Below are 19825 nucleotides of genomic sequence, written 5' to 3'. Positions count from 1 at the left end.
TATACAGGAATTTTTCTAGAAGGGATAAGGAGGTGATTATTCCCTTCTATAAAGCAATGGTCAGGCCACACCTTGAGGCCTCATTTCAAGAAGGATGTAGAGCTGCTGGAACGAGTACAGAGAAGGGCAACAAGATTTGTGAATGGAACAAAGGTTTGCTCTTACAAAGAAAGGCTTAAGTTTTGCAAATTACAGTGTCTGGAGACTAGGCACCGGCGAGGTGATCTGATAGAGGTGTATAAAGCCTTGAATGGTTTGAGCATGCTCAACGCTGATGGGATTCTTCCTCTTGCTCAGAATAATCACCTGAGAGGGCATAAATTCAAATTGAGGAAAGACAGATGTAGGATAGACATGCAGAAATTTGCCTTTAGCCAGCAGGTAGTTGATTGGTGGAACAGACTTCCATCCTCTGTTGTGGAAGTTGATAGCCTAAATAAATTTAAGGCTCAGATGGACAGGTATTTCAAATGAACGGAGGGGTGAAATGGGAGTGTTTTTTTTTTTTTTTGGCTAATGCTGCATAAGCTTGCTTTCTTGCATCATATGCCTCTACTAATGCTAATCAGATTAAGTGTTGCCAATCTTTACGTTCCTTTCAATGTACTGGCAACTGACATGTTATCTTTTGCATGCCAATGAATATTCAACATGCACTACATTTCTGTTAGCAAAAATAAGTATGAAAATTCAAGATAGTCTGATTCCAGGCACAATTCAGTGTTAATGTGTTGGCCGGCATTATGTCAGATTGCAACATTTAAACAATAACTTATGTTTTTACAAAAATGTTGCTTACACTGTTAGAGGATAAAGTGTTTATGGTGTAATGATCTTCCAACATGGAGCATCACAATATTTTGGCAGAAGGTTGAACCAACACTACAGCACTTTTGAATTAGCTGCATAGGACCAATCACATGGCCACCACATTTACTCAATCTAAATTCAATCTATTTCTGTCCCTGATTGAAATACTTTAAACTTATATATCCAAGGACATTTTAGCAACATACACAATGGCCTCTACAGTTTTCCACCAGTTCCCCTAGAAATTTAGCCACATCTCTGCATCCATTCCAGAGAGTTAAAACACCTGTGAATGATATTTTTGATTCTTTGCTTGTTTTCAATAAATTCTGCACCTGAAACTGAAACAGGCAGAGTATCTTACAATTACATTTAATTCTGAAAGAATTTTTTTTTTAACCTACTAGATTGGAACTATATGACCACAATGTACAAGGCGAAGTCAAAAAAGATTTGCATTCTCCCAGAAGTAGTTACAATAGAAGGTTGAAACAAACACCATGAATCACCATACAAAGCGACACATTTTGGCCATGAAAACACTTCCTCAGACCAGTTTTGTACAAGTCCTCTGACTGTCCTTCAAATCACAACTCAGCAGCAGAAATAATCTCATCATCATCAGCAGCAAAGTGTTTTCCACGAAGAAAGGACTTCTGGGCAGGACAAAGGAAGAAATTCGAGAGTTCAGGATCAGGGGAATAAGCAAGATGCAGCAATATTTCGAAACCACATTCATGGGCATGCCTCACTGCAGCACATGCAAAGAATGTGCAAAGGAATTATCATGGAGCAGGCACACACCTTTTAACAGCTTTTCCCATTGTTTTTGTTTTATAGCTGCGCATAGCTTTATGAGGAGGTTGGAATAATACTTTGCTGTCACAGTACAGCCATTTGAAGATAATCTGTTAGTATTACACCACACTTATTCCAAAAAAATGACAGCAATGTCTTGCCAGCACATGGTTGCACCTTTGCCTTTTTTTTTTTTTTTTTTTTTTATGAGGGGGGGGACAATCCTGCAATGCTTCCACTGTTTTGACATTTGTTTACTTTCAGGATCATAGTGACGGATCCAAGTTTCATCCATGGTGAGTAGCAGCAAGATAAAAAAAAAAAAAAAAAAAACTCCACTTGCTTTTCTTGGCACATCAACATTTCATGTGCACATTATGCCCTTTCCTTTTTCTGGTAAGGGATCAGAAGTCTTGCGAAGCCATCTAGCAAAAACTTCATGCATAAGCAACTGATGATGTTCTCCACTGACCCTACACTAATATGGAGGTCTTCCAGGATTAATGCCTCAATTTTTGCAACACTTCTGTTACAGCAGTTGCAGGGCCACCTCTTGGGATTTCTTCATCATGCACTGAAGTTCTTCTACACTGAATCGTTTATAACAATGTGCAACAACACTGTAACCTGGGCAATCTTCTCCATAAACAGCAACCATTCTTCATGGATTGTTTTGGGGGGTTTCCCTTGTAAATAGAGGAACTAAATCACTAATCTGTATTCCCTTTATCCATTGTGACACTTCGCTTCATTCAGCACTGCAAAGAAAAAAAAAAATGAACTGTCTGATCAAAACTAAAATTTGTGTGGTTGCTATAGAGATTTCAAGATATCAAACAAAAAAAAAATTCATCTTTCTATTCCAACTACTGGGTGAATAAAAATCCTTATTAAGGTTTATTAAATTCTTTATTAAACTCTTAAATCTTTATTAAATCTTAAATCTTATTTCTAAATCTTTATAAGGGTTAAAAACAGGGAAGTGAAACGAAACTAAAAATAGAGATAAACTAAAAAAATATCTACATGTAAGAAAAAGTATACCTTATTTGTTTTGACCTGATATGATTAAAACCTAAAATTAAAAAGAATTCAGGGTGACAGAAACATGAAAGCATAACAAGCGTTTTCTAACTTTTTGAAAAACTAAAATACTACTCCATGGAGATATATTTTAGTTTTTCAAAGATTTGTACCTTTTTTAACATGGGGATATAGCAATGCCTGACTAGATATATGGGTGTAAAGATGCTAGATAACAAGAAAAGCTGGAGGACTGGTTACTCTCCTCATGTTGATGTTGCTCTTTGGGCTATGTTGCAAAGCCCAGGCTTCCTTGAATTCTCTTTTCCTCTTCCTCTGGTTGTGGTTTATGGCTTTCTGTGTGTGCATCCAAGGTGGAACTGGTGGTTTTCATTTATCAAGTGGAATACTGTGTTATGCTCCCCTACATGGATTCAACAGCATGCTTCTCCATCCTGACCCTACAGTATGATCGCTGAATGCAGCTTGACACATTGGCAGTCCACCCAATACATTGTCTTGGACTTTTTGAGGGAAAAGGAGGAGTTGCTTTGACTTTTTGTTACCTGAGAACACTTACCTAGTGTCTTTTTGCTATCCTGGAGATCCTTTTCCCTATTCCAGGGTGATAGGAGAAAAATATATTATTACATATAAAGAATGCTTGGTCTCTTTGCCTCTGGAGCTCAGATTTCTCAAAAATACAGGAAATGACTTCATGCAAGAATTTCTTGGAACAGCTGTTTCTCTCTCTCTCTCTCTCTCTCTCTCTCTCTCTCTCTCTCTCTCTCTCTCTCTCTCTCTCTCTCTCTCTCTCTCTCTCTCTCACGCTCTCTCTCTCTCTGAGAGTTCTGATCTTGTCCAGCCCTGGTCCTAATGATAAGGGAATGTAGTCCTACAAGGTCACCCTCTTCACTATGCCTTGTGGGGATAAAGGGGTTGATCAGAACAGAAGTTTTAAAACTGCTGCTAAGTCTGTGGTAAACTCTTTCAGCAATTCTGCTTTCTTTACAAGCGATATCTTTTCTTTCAAGGGTAAAACTAATATTTGGAGATCTTTTTAAGCAGTGAGGTGGTTGTTATTATTTAGTTTCATCACTTCCTTAACTTTTGACTTCCATTATTACAGTTTTGGAAGCAGGCTCTGAAGTAAATACACTTAAAGCATTTGTGAAATCTTTTATTATATATTCTGGAGATATATGATTAAACTGATCAGAAAAGCCTTGTAAGATATTATTATCAGGTTAAATATACCTGAAAACTTAGGATTTAACCAGCTGAAGGACAGGTCAAATTAACCTGAGTACTTAATCCTGTATAAATGTTGTTATATTATATAAATTATATAATAGAATATATATAATTATGTATTATGTCATGCAATTTACATATAATATTATATAAGTTATACAATACAATACAGTGGAACCCTGGGGCACATACATTGTTTAGCAACATGAAAGAAACAACAAAGCTGCAAAAGCAATCATAACCAGCACCATTCTTGATACACGATGCAAAGGTATACTGTGCTACAAATGACCCATATGCACAGATACAATTGTTTAAACTCCAACAATTAGACAATTTGACCCAATCATCTGCTAGTTTTTATATGAAGGTATTTCCCAAAATATGGAATGGGAAAGATCTAAATTTTAAGGGCACTGGCTGTTTTGTGGCCACTAAAGCCACCCAGTATATATGCCTATAGACTTATTTTGGAATTTCCTTGAATCACTTTAAATACATCATAGAAATTCAAGTCATGAGGCATTAGTAAATCATGTATACAAATTGCATATATTCTCTGATAAATATGCCAACTTTTGTGGGAAGAAATGCTGAAGTTACAGAGATAAAACTAATGAGGTCAAAACAAAGTTTTCAGTTGTGGAGCATTAATCAATGTGGCATAGCAGTACATCATTAAATGCCACTGAATTAATTCACTGTGAGTTAGTGTGGAAGCCCTCAGGGTTCAGTGTTGGGTCCATTGTTGTTTTCTGTATTTATAAATGATATTGATGATGGTATATCAAGCTTAATGTCCAAGTTTGCAGACGATACAAAGGTTGGCAGGGTTGTTAAGGACACTAACGACAGTACGCTGCTGCAACAGGATCTAGAAAAGTTGAGCAGATGGGCTGACAGGTGGCAAATGAAGTTTAACATTGACAAATGTAAAGTACTACATATGGGAAGCAGTAACTCAAGAGTAACATATCAACTCTGTGGTACTACACTGACAGTGGTAGAGAATGAAAAGGACCTGGGGTAATTGTGCAGGCAGATATGAAGTTTTCTGAGCAGTGCAGACGATCTGCAAGAGTAGCTCATGGTGTCTTGTCAATGATATACAGGAATACGGCAGGCCCCCGTTATAACGCGGTTCGCTTTACGCTGATTCGCTATAACACTGTTCTTATATTATAACCCGTATCTGACTATAACGCTGTCACAGATCACTATAACACTCTTTTACAGATTGCATTTTTGGCATTTTTAACAAAATTGTTTCATTTGATGGAGTCGATAGCTTGAAAATGAATAGCAAAACAGCATTAAAACATTTCCCACGCCAACTTCAGAAATTTTCCCACACTCAGCGAAATTTTCTCGCACGCTAATTTAATTGCAGTACAGTGACTTGTTATGTAGTTCCGAGATCAACATTTTAAAAAATGATCAAGTATATTGCTTATAATATTTGCGTTGTAACATTGTATCGTAATTAATGCAACCAACGCAGTTACATTTTCGGAGAGTTAATAATGGCCGATAAGAATGAAAAAGCAACAACGTCTGAGCGCAGTACGAAGACTATAAATGTAAGAAAAAGACTGAATTTGAAAATTAAAAATTAAACGTTTTGAATCGATTCCGGTCAGCAACAAGTGGATGTGTGCCGTAATTTAGGACTTGCAAGTTTAACTGTAAGAACAATTATATTTGTAGTCTTCTTTGCATTGAGTTGCAAATACTCTCAGGCATTCCTGGATCATTTCCGATTTGCTGAAAGGCCATAGATGAAGCAGGACTTTTGTGGAAACGAATGCCTAAAAGAAGTTTCATATTGAAAGAAGAAAGAAACATGCCAAGTTTCAAAGCGGCGAAGGATCGGGTGACTTTATTGTTGGGTTGTAATGCTGCGGGGGATTTAAAATTAATACCTCTTTTAGTTTATTTGGAAGAGGGCCAAAGTTCAACCCAAAATCGACACATTTTTCATTTTCATCAATTAAATTCATGATTTTAATTGGAATTTTAAGTTTAATTTTGATACGTAAGTTGTTACCACATAATTATATACTTATGTAATGCAGAATGTTTTATATGTACAAATATTTGAATAATAAATATTTTGACCAACATTTGTGCATCTTTTCACTACCGTTTATTATTGATTAGGAAATATCCTATGGCACCGACCGAAACTTACATATACATATGTTACCTTATGGAAAAGCGGTGCTCGCTTAGCGTGGATTCGCTTAGCGCTCTGTTTTTACGGAACAAATTATCAGCGTTAAGCGGGGGTCACCTGTAAGGAGGTGATTATCCCCTTGTATAAGGCAAGGGTCAGGCCACACCTTGAGTCCAGGTCTGGAGGCCTCATTTTAAGAAGGATGTAGAGCTGTTGGAACGAGTACAGAGAAGGGCAACAAGATTAGTGAATGGAACCAAGGGTTGCTCTTATGAAGAAAGGCTTAAGTTTTGCAAATTAGTGTCTGGAGACTAGGCACCAGTGAGGTGATCAGATTGAGGTGTATAAAGCCTTGAATGGTTTGAGCATGCTCAATGCTGATGGGATTCTTCCTCTTGCTCAGAATAATCACCTGAGAGGGCATAAATTCAAATTGAGGAAAGACAGTTGTAGGATAGATGTGCAGAAGTTTGCCTTTAGCCAGCGGGTAGTTGGTTGGTGGAAGACTTCCATCCTTTGTTGTGGAAGTTGACAGCCTAAATAAATTTAAGGCTGAGCTGGACAGGTATTTGGAATGAATGGAGGGGTAAAATGGGAGCGTTTTTTTTTTTGTTTTTTTTTGGCTGATGCTGCATGAGCTTGCTTTCTTGCATCATATGCCTCTACTACTGCTAATGCTAAAGTCTCATGCCATCAGAATGTTGTGCTACTGTGCAATTGCCATTTTAAATCTCTGGCCTTCACAGAGTTCTGTGCTAAACAAACAGTACACAACGCAGAGATGGGGGAACCCCCCTGGTGCTGTCAGACAACTAACACAATTTGCACTTGTGCAATTGGTATTTAAGCATGATTCTGTTGATTGCCTTGCACTTTTTGTAGCCAAGTAAGATGCCAGACATTAAGGAAAAGAAAATTTCCATCAAATTTTGTCATAAACGTGGGAAAACAGCTTCAGAGACTTACAAAATGCTTAAAAAAGTTTGGTGATGACGTTAGCAGAACAAACTTTTCAATTGTATTTTCATTTCCAAGGCAGCCAAACATCTGTTGAGGATTTTGAGTGCTCAGGTCATCCACAATTTTTATTCATTGATGAAAATGCTGAAAAAGTGCATCGTCATCAAAATGATGAAAATGCTGAAAAAGTGCATGAGGATAGATGACATATGATTAACAATATTTGTAACATTCTTGGCCTATTGTACTGTACAGGACAATGCATTGTAATTCGTGCCTCATTTACTGAATGATGAACAGGCTTTGTGTGTAGGAACCTGCAAGCACAGGCTGAAAAGGATAGAAATTCCCTTTCCAAGATCATACATAACACGGTGTGAAAGCGAGGCTTATGGTTATGACCAAGAAACAAGGCAAGAGTCCTTCCAATGGAAAAGTCCATTATCTTAACATCAAAAAAGGCAAGGCAGGTCAGATCAAACGTGAAGGACATGCTGATTGTTTTCTTTAACAATGAGGGAATTGTTCTCAGGAGTTCCTTCCATCAGGCCAAACTGTAAATCACCAGTTATACACTAGAGTCCTAAGGCATTTGAAGGAGTATGTCAGGGAAAAAACACCCAGACAAATGGAACACTCAGGATTGGCTTCTGCATCAAGACAATATGGCAGTTCAGACAGCTTTGTCAGTTTTTAGCCAAGAACAAAATGGTGATGATCCAACACCCTCCTTGTTCTCCTGACCAGGCAGGCCCCCTGTGATGTGATCCTGTTCCCCAAAATGAAAATTCAATTAAAAGGACAAAGATTTGAAACAGAGAATCAAGATGCTGAGATTCAAGTTGAATCGCAGAAAGTGTTTGACAGCATCATGAAACAGGAATTCCAGAGATGTAAACAGTGAAAGTGATGAGATCAATGTATAAACTCTGGAGGGGACTACTTCAAAGGAAGACAGTACCAACATGTAACTAATGTAAATTAATTTTATTGCCTCAGTCTGGTAACTTTTGGCTCACACCTCATATACTATATATCTATCTCAGGCTAACAAAACAGAGAAAACACTCCACCAGTTTAGTTTTTGGGAGAGCTGAAAAATAGCACAGGCTGTACTACAAAACAATCACCCTACAACAATGCATACCACCTCACATGAAGTGTTTCAATATCATTTAAATATTCCAAGAGCAAAGGCATCCATGTGAAGCTATATTAGAGTTAAAAAATGTTTACTTGGAGATCATGTACTAGCCTTAGAATCAAATGCATTTTTTCTACAATTCTTTCACAGCTGTCAGAGGTTTAAATCAATATGAACTTTCCTCCTCTTCCTATCACTATTTCTAGAATATACCCTAGAATATGGTAATCAAAGTATTTTATAGCCCAAATGACAGTTTACCTGAGAAATAACCTTCAGAAAATATTCAGAAAAAAATTTCTGCTAACAAAGTATCAGGAAAAAATACAAACGACTTTCAGACTGATTTAGGCATACAGTCAAGAAGGAATTAAGCTTAATTAGGCACCACATGACTTTTCTGTAACAACCCTTGGCCAGAGAGGGCAGTGTGCTACTGCAACAGAATTTTTTTTTTTTTTTTTTTGATTTGGTAGTTGTTGGCGCATCGGCTTCTGTGGCCATATTGCACCTCCCAAGGTTTTTGCAGTACTTTGATCCAAGCCCGAGGCGGGAATCGAACCCGCGACTGCAACAGGATCTAGATAATTTGGGCAGATGGCCTAAGAAGTGGCAACTGAAGTTTAACCTTGACAAATGCAAAGTACTGCATATGGGTAGAAGTAACCCCAGAGAAACGTACCAACTGTGTGGTACTACACTTAAGGTGGTAGAAAATGAAAAAGACCTGGGAGTAATTGTGCAGGCTGATATGAAGTTTTCTGAGCAATGCAGACAGGCTGCCAGGGCAGGTCATGGGGTTTTGTCAATGATATATAGGAATTTTGCTAGCAGGGAAAAGGAGGTGATTATCCCTCTGTATAAGGCAATGGTCAGGCCACACCTTGAGTACTGCATACAGGTCTGGAGGCCTCATTTTAGGAAGGATGTAGATTTACTTGAGCGTGCACAGAGAAGGGCAACAAGATTGGTGAGGGGAATGAAGGGATCCTCTTATCAAGAGAGGCTTAAGTTCTGCAAATTGCAGTGGCTGGAGACTAGGCACCTGCGCGGTGATCTGATTGAGGTGTATAAGGCCTTGAATGGGTTCAGCACGCTGAATTCTGATGGGATCCTTCCACTTGTTCAGATTACGAACCTAAGGGGGCATAAATTCAAATTACGAAAGGACAGATGTAGAATAGATGTGCGGAAATTTGCCTTTAGCCAGCGGGTGGTTAATTGCTGGAACAAACTTCCATCTGTCGTTGTGGAAGTTGATAGGTTGAATAAATTTAAGGAGGAACTGGACAGGCATTTGGAGGGAATGGTGTGATTTTTTTTTTTTTTGGCTGATGCTGCATAAGCTCATACATTTGCTTTCTTGCATCACATGCCACCACTACTACTACAACAGTATTATTAATATCTCTTTTGGTGTAAAGTAATTGAGAAGTGTGTAATTATAGCAGTAACCAAGCATAATTTACAGAACTGAAAAGCAAGTAAAAGGATAAATATTCTAAATAAGTAACAAGTTTATAAAAAATTAATGGAAAACTTCATGCTTACATATTCATTGAATCTTCACAAACTATGCAAAAAATAAATTATGCCAATCATATTACAAAAAAGTAAATATTGGTCTATTTTCAATATATCTCTCTTTCATAAAAGAAAAACTTTCTGTTTAAACAAATGAAACTATTTTTAATATGCATATTACTGAAACACACTTATGAGTCTCAATAATATGCAGTAAGTAATAATTCAAAGTGGCATCCTTTAAATCCTCTAAGGGCAATGAATCACTAGAAACAATATTTGCTTAGTTTTTCTACTGATCTGAAATTCAAAATTATGGTTTCATCACCTTTAGTTCTGCATTGCTTCCATCAGTAGGAGACAATGCTGATTCTTCTATTTCTTTCTGTTTTTTCTTTTTTCTTTGTTTCTTCTTTTGATCTGCTCCTCCTCCTCCAATACCACTAAAAGCAGATGAAAAGTTTAATTTTACACACTATTTTTAAGGCAGTGGAGAGCAAGTTAGGGTCACAACTCCTAAAGGAATCACAAATGTTGTCAACTGGCCATGAGAATTGAGAAAAGCCTAGCTGATTTGAATTTATAATCAATTTATTGAATATTTTGAACATTACTGTTTTTTACAATTACTTTTTTTTATAATTCATTAATTTATTCTTGTATGTTTAACGGTGTAAATTTATTTGAATTGTTTTAGTTTCATTTGCACTATTTCCCACCCAACAGGGGGGGGAGCACAAACTTGGAAAAGTAATTACGCTAATTTGTGTCTTTTATAATTCTAACTACATTTTTATACATGTATTTGTATTTTATTTATGCAGAATGGAGAATTTTCCTAAACAAAAATTTAATAATATATTATTCCAAAATTCTTTCAGAACTGCTTCACAATCACTTTGTAAAAGTAAAATCATTTGAAGGGAGAAATTAAATGCCAATGAAAATATTAAGATATATTTACTGTTGGATAAATGTAAGTGCACATCATTCCAATAAAATTTTATCAAGCAAAATTGGCAATATCAAGTGCCTTTTCCCACCACCCAGTATCACAGCACTCTCATACAACCTACAGATCAGTGAGTCATACTAGGCTGTAAACATTTATATCAAAGGAAACAAGTGTTTGGTTTTTTTGATATTTCTGACAACAGGAGAAAAAATATTGGCTAATATTAAAAATTATAACATAAAATGTATTATTTATAACTGTAATGCAGGTTTGGTCTTTGAGGCTGTCGCAGACATTCTCTCAGATATGCTAGACAAGCTATGCTTGCTACCTGGGAGCCTAAAATGCTAATGGAACTAATATTCAGGTGACACTCAAGCCAAGTGGACCTAATTTCAGCAAAGTCCAGATGATCTGTGACAGCCAAATCCTCTGTTTGCACCTTCATGATGGTGGGACTGTTAGTAATCCTGAGTATAACCCCATGCACAAGTGCACTATAGGTGACCACCCAGGTGTGAACCAACGTAAGCAGGGGTCAAGGCATTGGAGCTTACACCACAGGGAGGAATGCTGCCCCTCTGTGTTACCAGGCAATATAGGTGGTAGATGACTCTCATCAACCGGTGCAATACCACCACTTTGCTTATTGGAGGCTTGAAGTGGTGGAACCCATGTTTAGTCTCCAGAGCAATGTTCCGGTCAACCCCCCCCCATCTCTTCCATCATGCAGTATGATTGATATCCTTTGAGGTTATGATGAACACTTTGGTGAGATCAAACTTCCTTTCGTTTCGAAGGTACAGCTCTAAAACTGGTTTGCAAGCCGGCCGCTAGTTAGTACACCGGACCGAACCTATTGGTAACTCACTAGGAGGCTTCCGGATCAGCTAGGGTATAACTTGCTGCCTCTACTCTGCCAGATAGTGACTGGAGGGAGTCCAAGCAGTGTGTATGCAGGGGGGGGGCCCAGTCGAGGCCACGTTATGTCAAGGATCTGAGTATATTCTTACCATGTGTATGCCATATCCAAAAATTTCATTACTTCATACAGCATGTCCCCCCACTTTTTCTTACTATTGAATACACCATGAATTTTCCAACTAATAGAGCAAACTTATCTGTGAAAAGATCTAAACCTCCTAAACACTTCCTTGTTCATTTCACAAATATACATTGTCTCAATTCTAATCTCAATGATGTCCATTTCCACTTGCATGCCAAACCCCATGTACTTTTTCTGAAAGAATCTGTTATTGGTTGATTCAACCACTGCTCATTTCAGTTGCCCAAATTATTTGCTATATGATTCCTTTTGCCTCAAAGGTGGTATTTGTGCATATGTCCGTTCCAATATTCCCTGTCAGAGACTTGGTAATTTGGAATCTCCTGTTTTCGATCTTGTCTGGCTTAAAATCTCTGGCTTAAAATCTCTCTACTCATTGTCAAATTCATCTGTTGTCTCTACCATTCTTCCAACTCCACTAATCACTTGGAACTCCTTGACTTCCTCTCTTTGCAACTTGACTTTTTCCAGTACAACTTTCCTAACAGGGAGGTAATTTTCCTTGGTGATTTTAATGTTCACAACTCCAGCTGGCTTCCATTTTCTAGTCACACTGACCCAGCTGGTCATGATGCTGAGGAATTTGCAATTACTAATGGCTTGCACAGATTGTTCATTTACCTACAAGAATACCAGACAATCCTAACCATACAGCCAACCCTTTCTTGGTGATTCCTTTCTCTCTCTCTCTCTCTCTCTCTCTCTCTCTCTCTCTCTCTCTCTCTCTCTCTCTCTCAGGGTAATAGGGAAATTTTTTTTTGGCCGGTGCAGCATAAGCCTCAGGCTTCCTTGCACTTAATTATATGGCTAATAATAATAATAATAATAATAACACCCTTGATCTTTTTCTCACAAACAACCCATCTAAGTACATGGTCGAGGTGAGTGGTTCTTTAGGCACCTCAGATCACAACTTGGTGACTGTCTCTTCTCCAATGGAGCCTTTATCTCATGGCTATTCCCAGCCTCATGTTGTTTAGCATTACAAGAATACAAAATGTAGGATGACCTGCAATATTTCTTTTCTTCTTTTCCTTGGTCAGATTACTGTTTCAAAACTACTGATGTCAACGTTTGCTCAGATCGTGTCAGTGAAATTATTCTTGTAGGAATGGAATTCTATATTCCACACTCCAACTTAAAATCTCATCCTTTATCTAAACCATGATTTTCCAATAAATGTGCTAAGGCTGTTCAAGAAAAGAATGTTGCATATCGTAATTGGCTTGTTTTCAATTCTTCAGTTTCATTTTCTGTCTACACCAACGCTTGCAACAATTGTAAAGCAGTTATTAATCAATCCAAACTAGATTTTGAACAGGCTAAGAGTAGAAAACTTGCTTCTTGCCCTAATGGTAGCCAAGCATTCTGGTCTCTTGCCAAAGCTATTGGCCCCAACTTTTGTCCATCTCTGCTCCCACCTCTGTCAAAACCAGATGGTTCTACTGTCACTTCAGCCAAAGATAAAGCTGACCTGCTAGCATCCCATTTTTCTTCCAACTCATGTATCAGTCATCTTAGTAAAACACCTCCGACCATTCCCAGCATGCTCCATTCAATGCCATCTGTGGTCTTCCATCATAAGGATGTCAGAAGGATTTTGATGAATCTTGATGCTAAGAAAGCTCCAGGCCCTGATGGTATTTCTCCACTTGTTCTCAAAATCTGTGCTCCTGAACTTACTCCTATCTTTGCCGCCTTTTTTCACTTTCTTATTCCAAAGGTGTTTTTCCTTCTGCTTGGAAATTTGCTCATATCCAGCCAGTTCCTAAAAAGGGTGACAAATCCCTCCCATCCCATTATCATCCCACTGCAATTCTCTTTCTAATGTAATGGAGAAATTTCTTCTTCTCTTTCTAATGTAATGGAGAAATCAATTAAACATCAACTCTTAAACTATCTAGAAACCTTCCGTCTGATCAACGATCGCCAGTATGGATTCTGTCAGTGTCGATCCACAGGTGATATTCTGGCTTATGTTACCCATTTATGGAGAAATTCAATGGAAACGTTCGGTGAAACACAAGCAGTTGCTCTTGACATCTCAAAGGCTTTCAATCTTGTTTGGTATAAAGGTCTTCTAAACAAGCTTCCATCTTATGGTTTGTCAACTGTTTTTTGTAATTGCGTATCCAGTTTTCTCTCTGACCGCTCACTCAGGGTGATGGTAGATGGCTAACTGGTAGATCTTCTAACTTTTCCACTAATGCTGATGTTCCCCAAGGTTCAGTTCTTTCCCACACTCTTTTCCTTTTGTATATTAATGACCTTCTTCCATTGACTGGAAATCCTATCCATAGTTTTGCTGATTCATAAGAATACTGGACAATTCTACCATACAGCCAACACCCTTGATCTTTTTCTCACAAACAACCCTTCTAAGTACACGGTCGAGGTGAGTGGTCTTCTTCTTCCATTGACTGGAAATCCTATCCATAGTTTTGCTGATGATAGCACATTGCATTACACTTTCCAGTTTGAAAAACTCACCCTGCTCAATCAGCTTCAACTTCTCAAATATCCATTACCAATTCCTTAAATTCCCATCTCCACTGGGAAAAAACCAACTTAGTTGATTTCAATCCTTCTAAAACTCAGTCCTGTCTTATATCTCGCAAATAGGATTCTTCTGCATCTATGATTATCTTTGGTGACACTCCAATTTCTAGGCAAGATGATATATCTCTTTTGGGGATAACCCTGACTTTTAATCTCTCCTGCCACAAGCACATTACAAATATTGCTTCCTCTGCATCAAAAAAACTTGGTTTTCTCTTTCACTCTCACCATTACTTTTCTTCCAAACAGCTGTTCGCTCTGTACAAATCGCAAATCCGCCCTACCATGGAATATTGTTCCCACATCTGGGACAGTGGCCCCAAAACCTCTCTCAGGCTTCTAGATTCCATTCAGAAGCGAGCAGTTAAGTTAATTAATGACTCATCTCTAACAGACTCTCTCCATTCTCTGTCTCATAGACGTTCTGTTTCTGCTGCATGCCTTTTCTATAGATACTTCCATGGGCACTGTTCTTCTGAATTGGCTTTTATAATTCCCGCTCTCTCTTCCAAAACAATCTGAACACGTGCCGCCACCAGCCAACATCCATTTACTGTCCAACTTCAAACTCAAAGAACTAACTTTTCATCTTCCTCGTTTATTCATTCAATTGACATTTTCTGGAACAACCTTCCTTCATACGTATTTCCTGAAAATTACAATCTAGGGAAGTTCAAGTCTAATGTCAACAAATATCTTCTTTCGTCTTCTCAACCTCTTACCCATGCACGGTACTAAGTACTATAGGTTCTAATACCTCACGTGTTTGGGGGTTTCATAAAAAAAAAAAAAAAAAAAAGGTTAGAATGAAGCAAAGCAGAGTACAACAGTAAGTACATGGAAAGAGCTATGCTAGTCTTATTTATTTAGATGGAATCAAGGATAAAGAGCACTATAATGTGTGGCATAACAGTGATAAAAAGGATATTAAATCGGATGATGTAAGAAAGTGCCTGGAAGAAAATGAAAGAGCAAGCATTTCATGAGTTTTCACAATGAATCTGTATGAACGTAAAGAAAAAGAATTCTTAAGTAAAGAATGTTAAGAAATTTTAAGTTCAAGTTAAATTTTAAGAAAAGAAGAAAAAGAATGTTTTAAACTAATAAAAAAAAAATTAAATTACACTTCTTTTACACTAAGGGAAATTAACAAGTTATGAAAAACAGCAATACAACAGGATCTTCATTCAACAGAAAATTTCCAATTTATTCAAAAAACACAATTCAAGTGAGAGGGCCATCTCATTAAATTTATAGTTATTAATTTTAATAAACATAAATTACTAAAATTTAAAAAATTTAGTGTTAAAGTTTGTTTAAAACACTACATTATTTCATGTATTATCGGATTTTAACTCTATGTATTCCATTGTTTTAAATATAAACATTTTCATAAAAATTTCTCTTTCATCAATGTGTCCTAACACCAATTAAAGTAATATAAATGGTGCACCATATGTCAGTTTACTTAGAAGAGATACAATTTATTGAGAAGTAAATCAGTGAAAACAGTTTGAACAACTTATTTAAATGTCAGAGATAACACCTTGTAAATATAATACTAATATTAAAAAAGTAATAGGAAAATGATTTTTTTTATGAAAATACAAACACAAATGGTATTAGAACCTATAGTACTTTGTACTACATGTGGATTGAAGGTTGAGAAGATGAAAGAAGATACCTGTTGATATTAGACTTTAATTTCTGTAGATTTAAATTATTAGGAAACACATTTCAAGGAATATTGTTCCAGAAAACAGAAGTTTAAGGGATAAATGAGGGGAAATAAATGTTTGTTCTGAGAGTTTCAAACTGGAGTAAATGAAGGTTGACTGGTTGCAGCACATGTACAGACTGGTTTGGAAGACAAAGGAGACACCAATTCAAAAGAATATTACCCATGGAAGTATCAATACAAAAGGCATGTAGAAGAGAGAGAGAGAGAACATCTATGAGACAGAGTGGAGAGACTTTTAAGATGTGGATCATTAATTAACCTTAACGCCCTTCTTTGAATACAACCCAGAAGTCTGAGAGAGAGGCTTTGGGTACACGACCCTAGATGTGGGAACAGTATTCCATGGTAGGGCAGATTTTATATTTGCAGAGTGAGTACTTATTCAGAAGAAAAGTAATTTAAGAAAAAATGAGAAAAGCTAATTTTTTAGATGCAGAGGAAGTAATATTTGTGATGTGCTTATGTCAAACAAGATCAGAGGCCAGACAAGATCACATATCCCTAACAGTGATATGTGATCTTGTGTAGAGATCTGAGTGTCATCAAAGGTAAGCACAGCAGCAGCAGCAGCAGACTACTTTTGGTGAGATATAAGGCAGGCCTGAGTTTTAAAAGGATTAAAATTAACTACACTGCTAGAAAAATTAACAAAGCACATATAAAATGTGGTGTAACTCATACAGTTTGCGAAGAAGTGAGACAAAATTTGATATGGTGGTGTACAATAGAATAACAATGAAATGAGAAGACAGCGAGAAACTTCGGACAGGTATAAGGATTGTTTATAAAGGTTGTATAAGAATTGCCAAAAATGTCACCTTACAGAAGTTGACAAGATGCTCGAAAATACATGAAATCGGCATATTATCACCTCCAACAGCTAAACAGGCCTGACAGCAGTGAACCATGCTTAATATAAGGGTGTCTATAAGATTCTATGGCAATAAATCCCACTCCTCCACCAGCGCAGATCTTAGATCACAAAGTGACTGAGGAGTTCACAGTTGGCTTACAATGCGACGACCAAGGGCGTCCCACACATGCTCGACCAGATTTAAGTCTGGTGATCATGCTGGCCACGGCAATAGTTGGATATCTTCAGTTTCAAGATATTCCTCCACCAGTTCAGCTCTATTGTGCAGTAATGTAACATCTTCTCGTGCACAAAAAAAAAAAAAAAACTGGGCCAACCGCACCCCCGAAAAAAGTCATGCGAAGGTTCAAGGATCTGTTCTTGATATCTCTGTGCAGTTACAGTACACTTATCAAAAACATAAAGAGGGGTGCAGCCGTTGATCATTTATTCTGCCCCACACGAGAGCATTGCCTCCACCGTGTTTTTTTCCCTCTGATCTTGGAGGGATGATACCACATTCGTCATTGTCTCCAGATGAAATAACATCTAGAATATGTGTGAAAGCTAAAACGGGACTTATCAGAGAATAGAACTGTACCTCATTTGTCAGGGCTCCAAGTTCATGGCATAGTTTTGATGAGCTCTGCAGTGGTTTGGGGTTAATTCTACTAATCACAATGCCTGGAAACTAGACACCTGTGCGGAAACTTGCCTGAAATGCTTAAGGCTTTAAATGAAATGAGTAAACTAAATGCTGACAGCATCTCTACTCTTTCTTAAAAAAACCCACATAAGGAACAAGTTAAAATTAAGCAAGGCGGCTGCAGGATGGATGTGCAAAACTTTACTTTCAGCCAATGAGCAATTAATTGTTGGAAAAAACTCCCATCTCAAATTTTAAAAGGTGTCCCTATGGAAGTGTGTAATTTGAATAAATTTTAAAAAAGCATTAGAATTAGCATTAGTAGGGGCATTTGATGCAAGAAAGCAAGCTTATGCAGCATCAGCCAAAAAAAAAAAAAAAAAAAAACACTTCCACTTCACCCCTCTGTTCATTTGAAATACCTGACCAGCTGAGCCTTAAACTTATTTAAGCTATCAACTTCCACGACAAGGGATGGAAGTCTGTTCCACCATCCACCCATCCGCTGGCTAAAGGCAAATTTCCGCACGTCTATCTTTCCTCAATTTGAATTTATGCCCTCTCAGGTGATTATTCTGAGCAAGAGGAAGAATCCCATCAGCATTGAGCATGCTCAAACCATTCAAGGCTTTATACACCTCTATCAGATCACCTCGCTGGTGCCTAGTCTTCAGACACTGTAATTTGCAAAACTTAAGCCTTTCTTCATAAGAGCACTCCTTTGTTCCATTCACTAATCTTGTTGCCCTTCTCTGTACTTGTTCCAGCAGCTCTACATCCTTCTTGAAATGAGGCCTCCAGGCCTGTATACAGTACTCTAGGTGTGGCCTGACCATTGCCTTATACAAGGGAATAATCACCTCCATATCCCTGCTAGAAAAATTCCTATATATCACTGACAATACACCATGAGCTACTCTTGCAGCCCGTCTGCACTGCTCAGAACTTCATATCTGCCTGCACAACCACCCCAAGGTCCCTTTCATTCTCTACCACTGTCAGTGTAGTACCACAGAGTTGATACGTTACTCTGGGGTTGCTGTTTCCCATATGTAGTACTTTACATTTGTCAATGTTAAACTTCATTTGCCACCTCTCAGCCCATCTGCTCAACCTTTCCAGATCCTGTTGCAGCAGCATAGCGTCAGTAGTGTCCTTGACAACCCTGCCAACCTTCGTATCGTCTGCAAACTTGGACATTAAGCTTGATATACCATCATCAATATCATTTATAAATACAGAAAACAATAATGGACCCAATACTGAAGGACTCCACTAATAACATTAGTCCACGATGAGCAGTGTCCATTTATTACCACTCTGTCTTCTCCCCCTCAACCACCCCTTTATCCATAGCAGCAATTTGCCTCCAATGCCACACTGCTCCAATTTGTGCAGCAGTCTTCCATGTGCAACAGTATCAAAAGCCTTTCTAAGATCCAAGTATATAATATCAAAGTTATTCCCTGCATCCAGTTCTTTTGTGACTGTATCATAGTATCCAATCAAATTGGTCAGGCAAGACTTCCCCTTAACAAAACCATGCTGTGTCCGAGCTATAACTGAAGTCCTGTCTAGATGATCCTGCAGTGCTTCTTTAACCAGTGCCTCCATTAATTTTCCGGGAACAGAAGTTAAACTCACAGGTCTATAATTACGTGTGTCAGCCTTTGATCCTCCTTTGTGAATTGGGATCACATCTGCACATCTCCAGTCCATGGGTACCTCCCCTAAGTCCAAGGAAACTCTCATAATTATGGCTTAGGGTTTGCTTACTTCCTTTGCTGCCTCCTTTAATATAACTGGATAGATCCCATCCACCCCAGGTGCCTTTCTTGTGTTTATCTTCAACAATTTCTCCTCCACTTTACTCTCAGTTATTACAAGATTCTCTAGCTTACTGCCAGAGTTGAATACACCTCTGGCATTCTCCTCGCTGAATAACTCCTCATGTGTGAATGTCGATGCAAAATATTCATTTAGTTTGTTAGCTACCCAAGCAGGATCATCAACAGTTGACCCATCGATATCAAGTGGACCAATCTGATTCATCCCCTTCCTTCTAGAGTTTACATAAGTAAAGAACTCTTTGCTGTCTTTCTCTGCATCCCTTGCCAAAGATTTCTCGTAATATGCCTTCGCCTGCCTAACCTCCTTTGTAACTTTGTTACAGATCAACTTGTATCTATCATAGGCTTCTGTGTCACGTGTTAATTTGTATGTATCCCATGCATTTTTCTTCTCTGCCATATGTCTCATTAGTTAATCTGACATCCATTTAGGCCTAAGGCAAATATAAAAGATAAGACAAATTGT

At 37.9% G+C, this 19825-nt stretch overlaps 1 protein-coding gene across 1 annotated transcript in view; it reads right to left on the bottom strand.

Moving 5' to 3' along the window:
* Nucleotides 1–19825, bottom strand: part of Nmt (N-myristoyl transferase) — a 128084-nt gene that overhangs the window by 74352 nt on the left and 33907 nt on the right. The window contains exon 2 of the mRNA XM_090383529.1: nucleotides 10018–10132. Within this exon, the coding sequence (XP_090239655.1) occupies nucleotides 10018–10132 (115 nt within the window). The remainder of the gene's footprint in view (nucleotides 1–10017; nucleotides 10133–19825) is intronic.

The sequence above is a fragment of the Mastigoproctus giganteus genome, chromosome 10 (genome assembly GCF_048544385.1).
Source record: "Mastigoproctus giganteus isolate SK-2022 chromosome 10, ASM4854438v1, whole genome shotgun sequence".
Classification (NCBI taxonomy): Eukaryota; Metazoa; Arthropoda; class Arachnida; order Uropygi; family Thelyphonidae; genus Mastigoproctus; species Mastigoproctus giganteus.
This window is presented reverse-complemented; position numbering and strand designations above follow the sequence as displayed.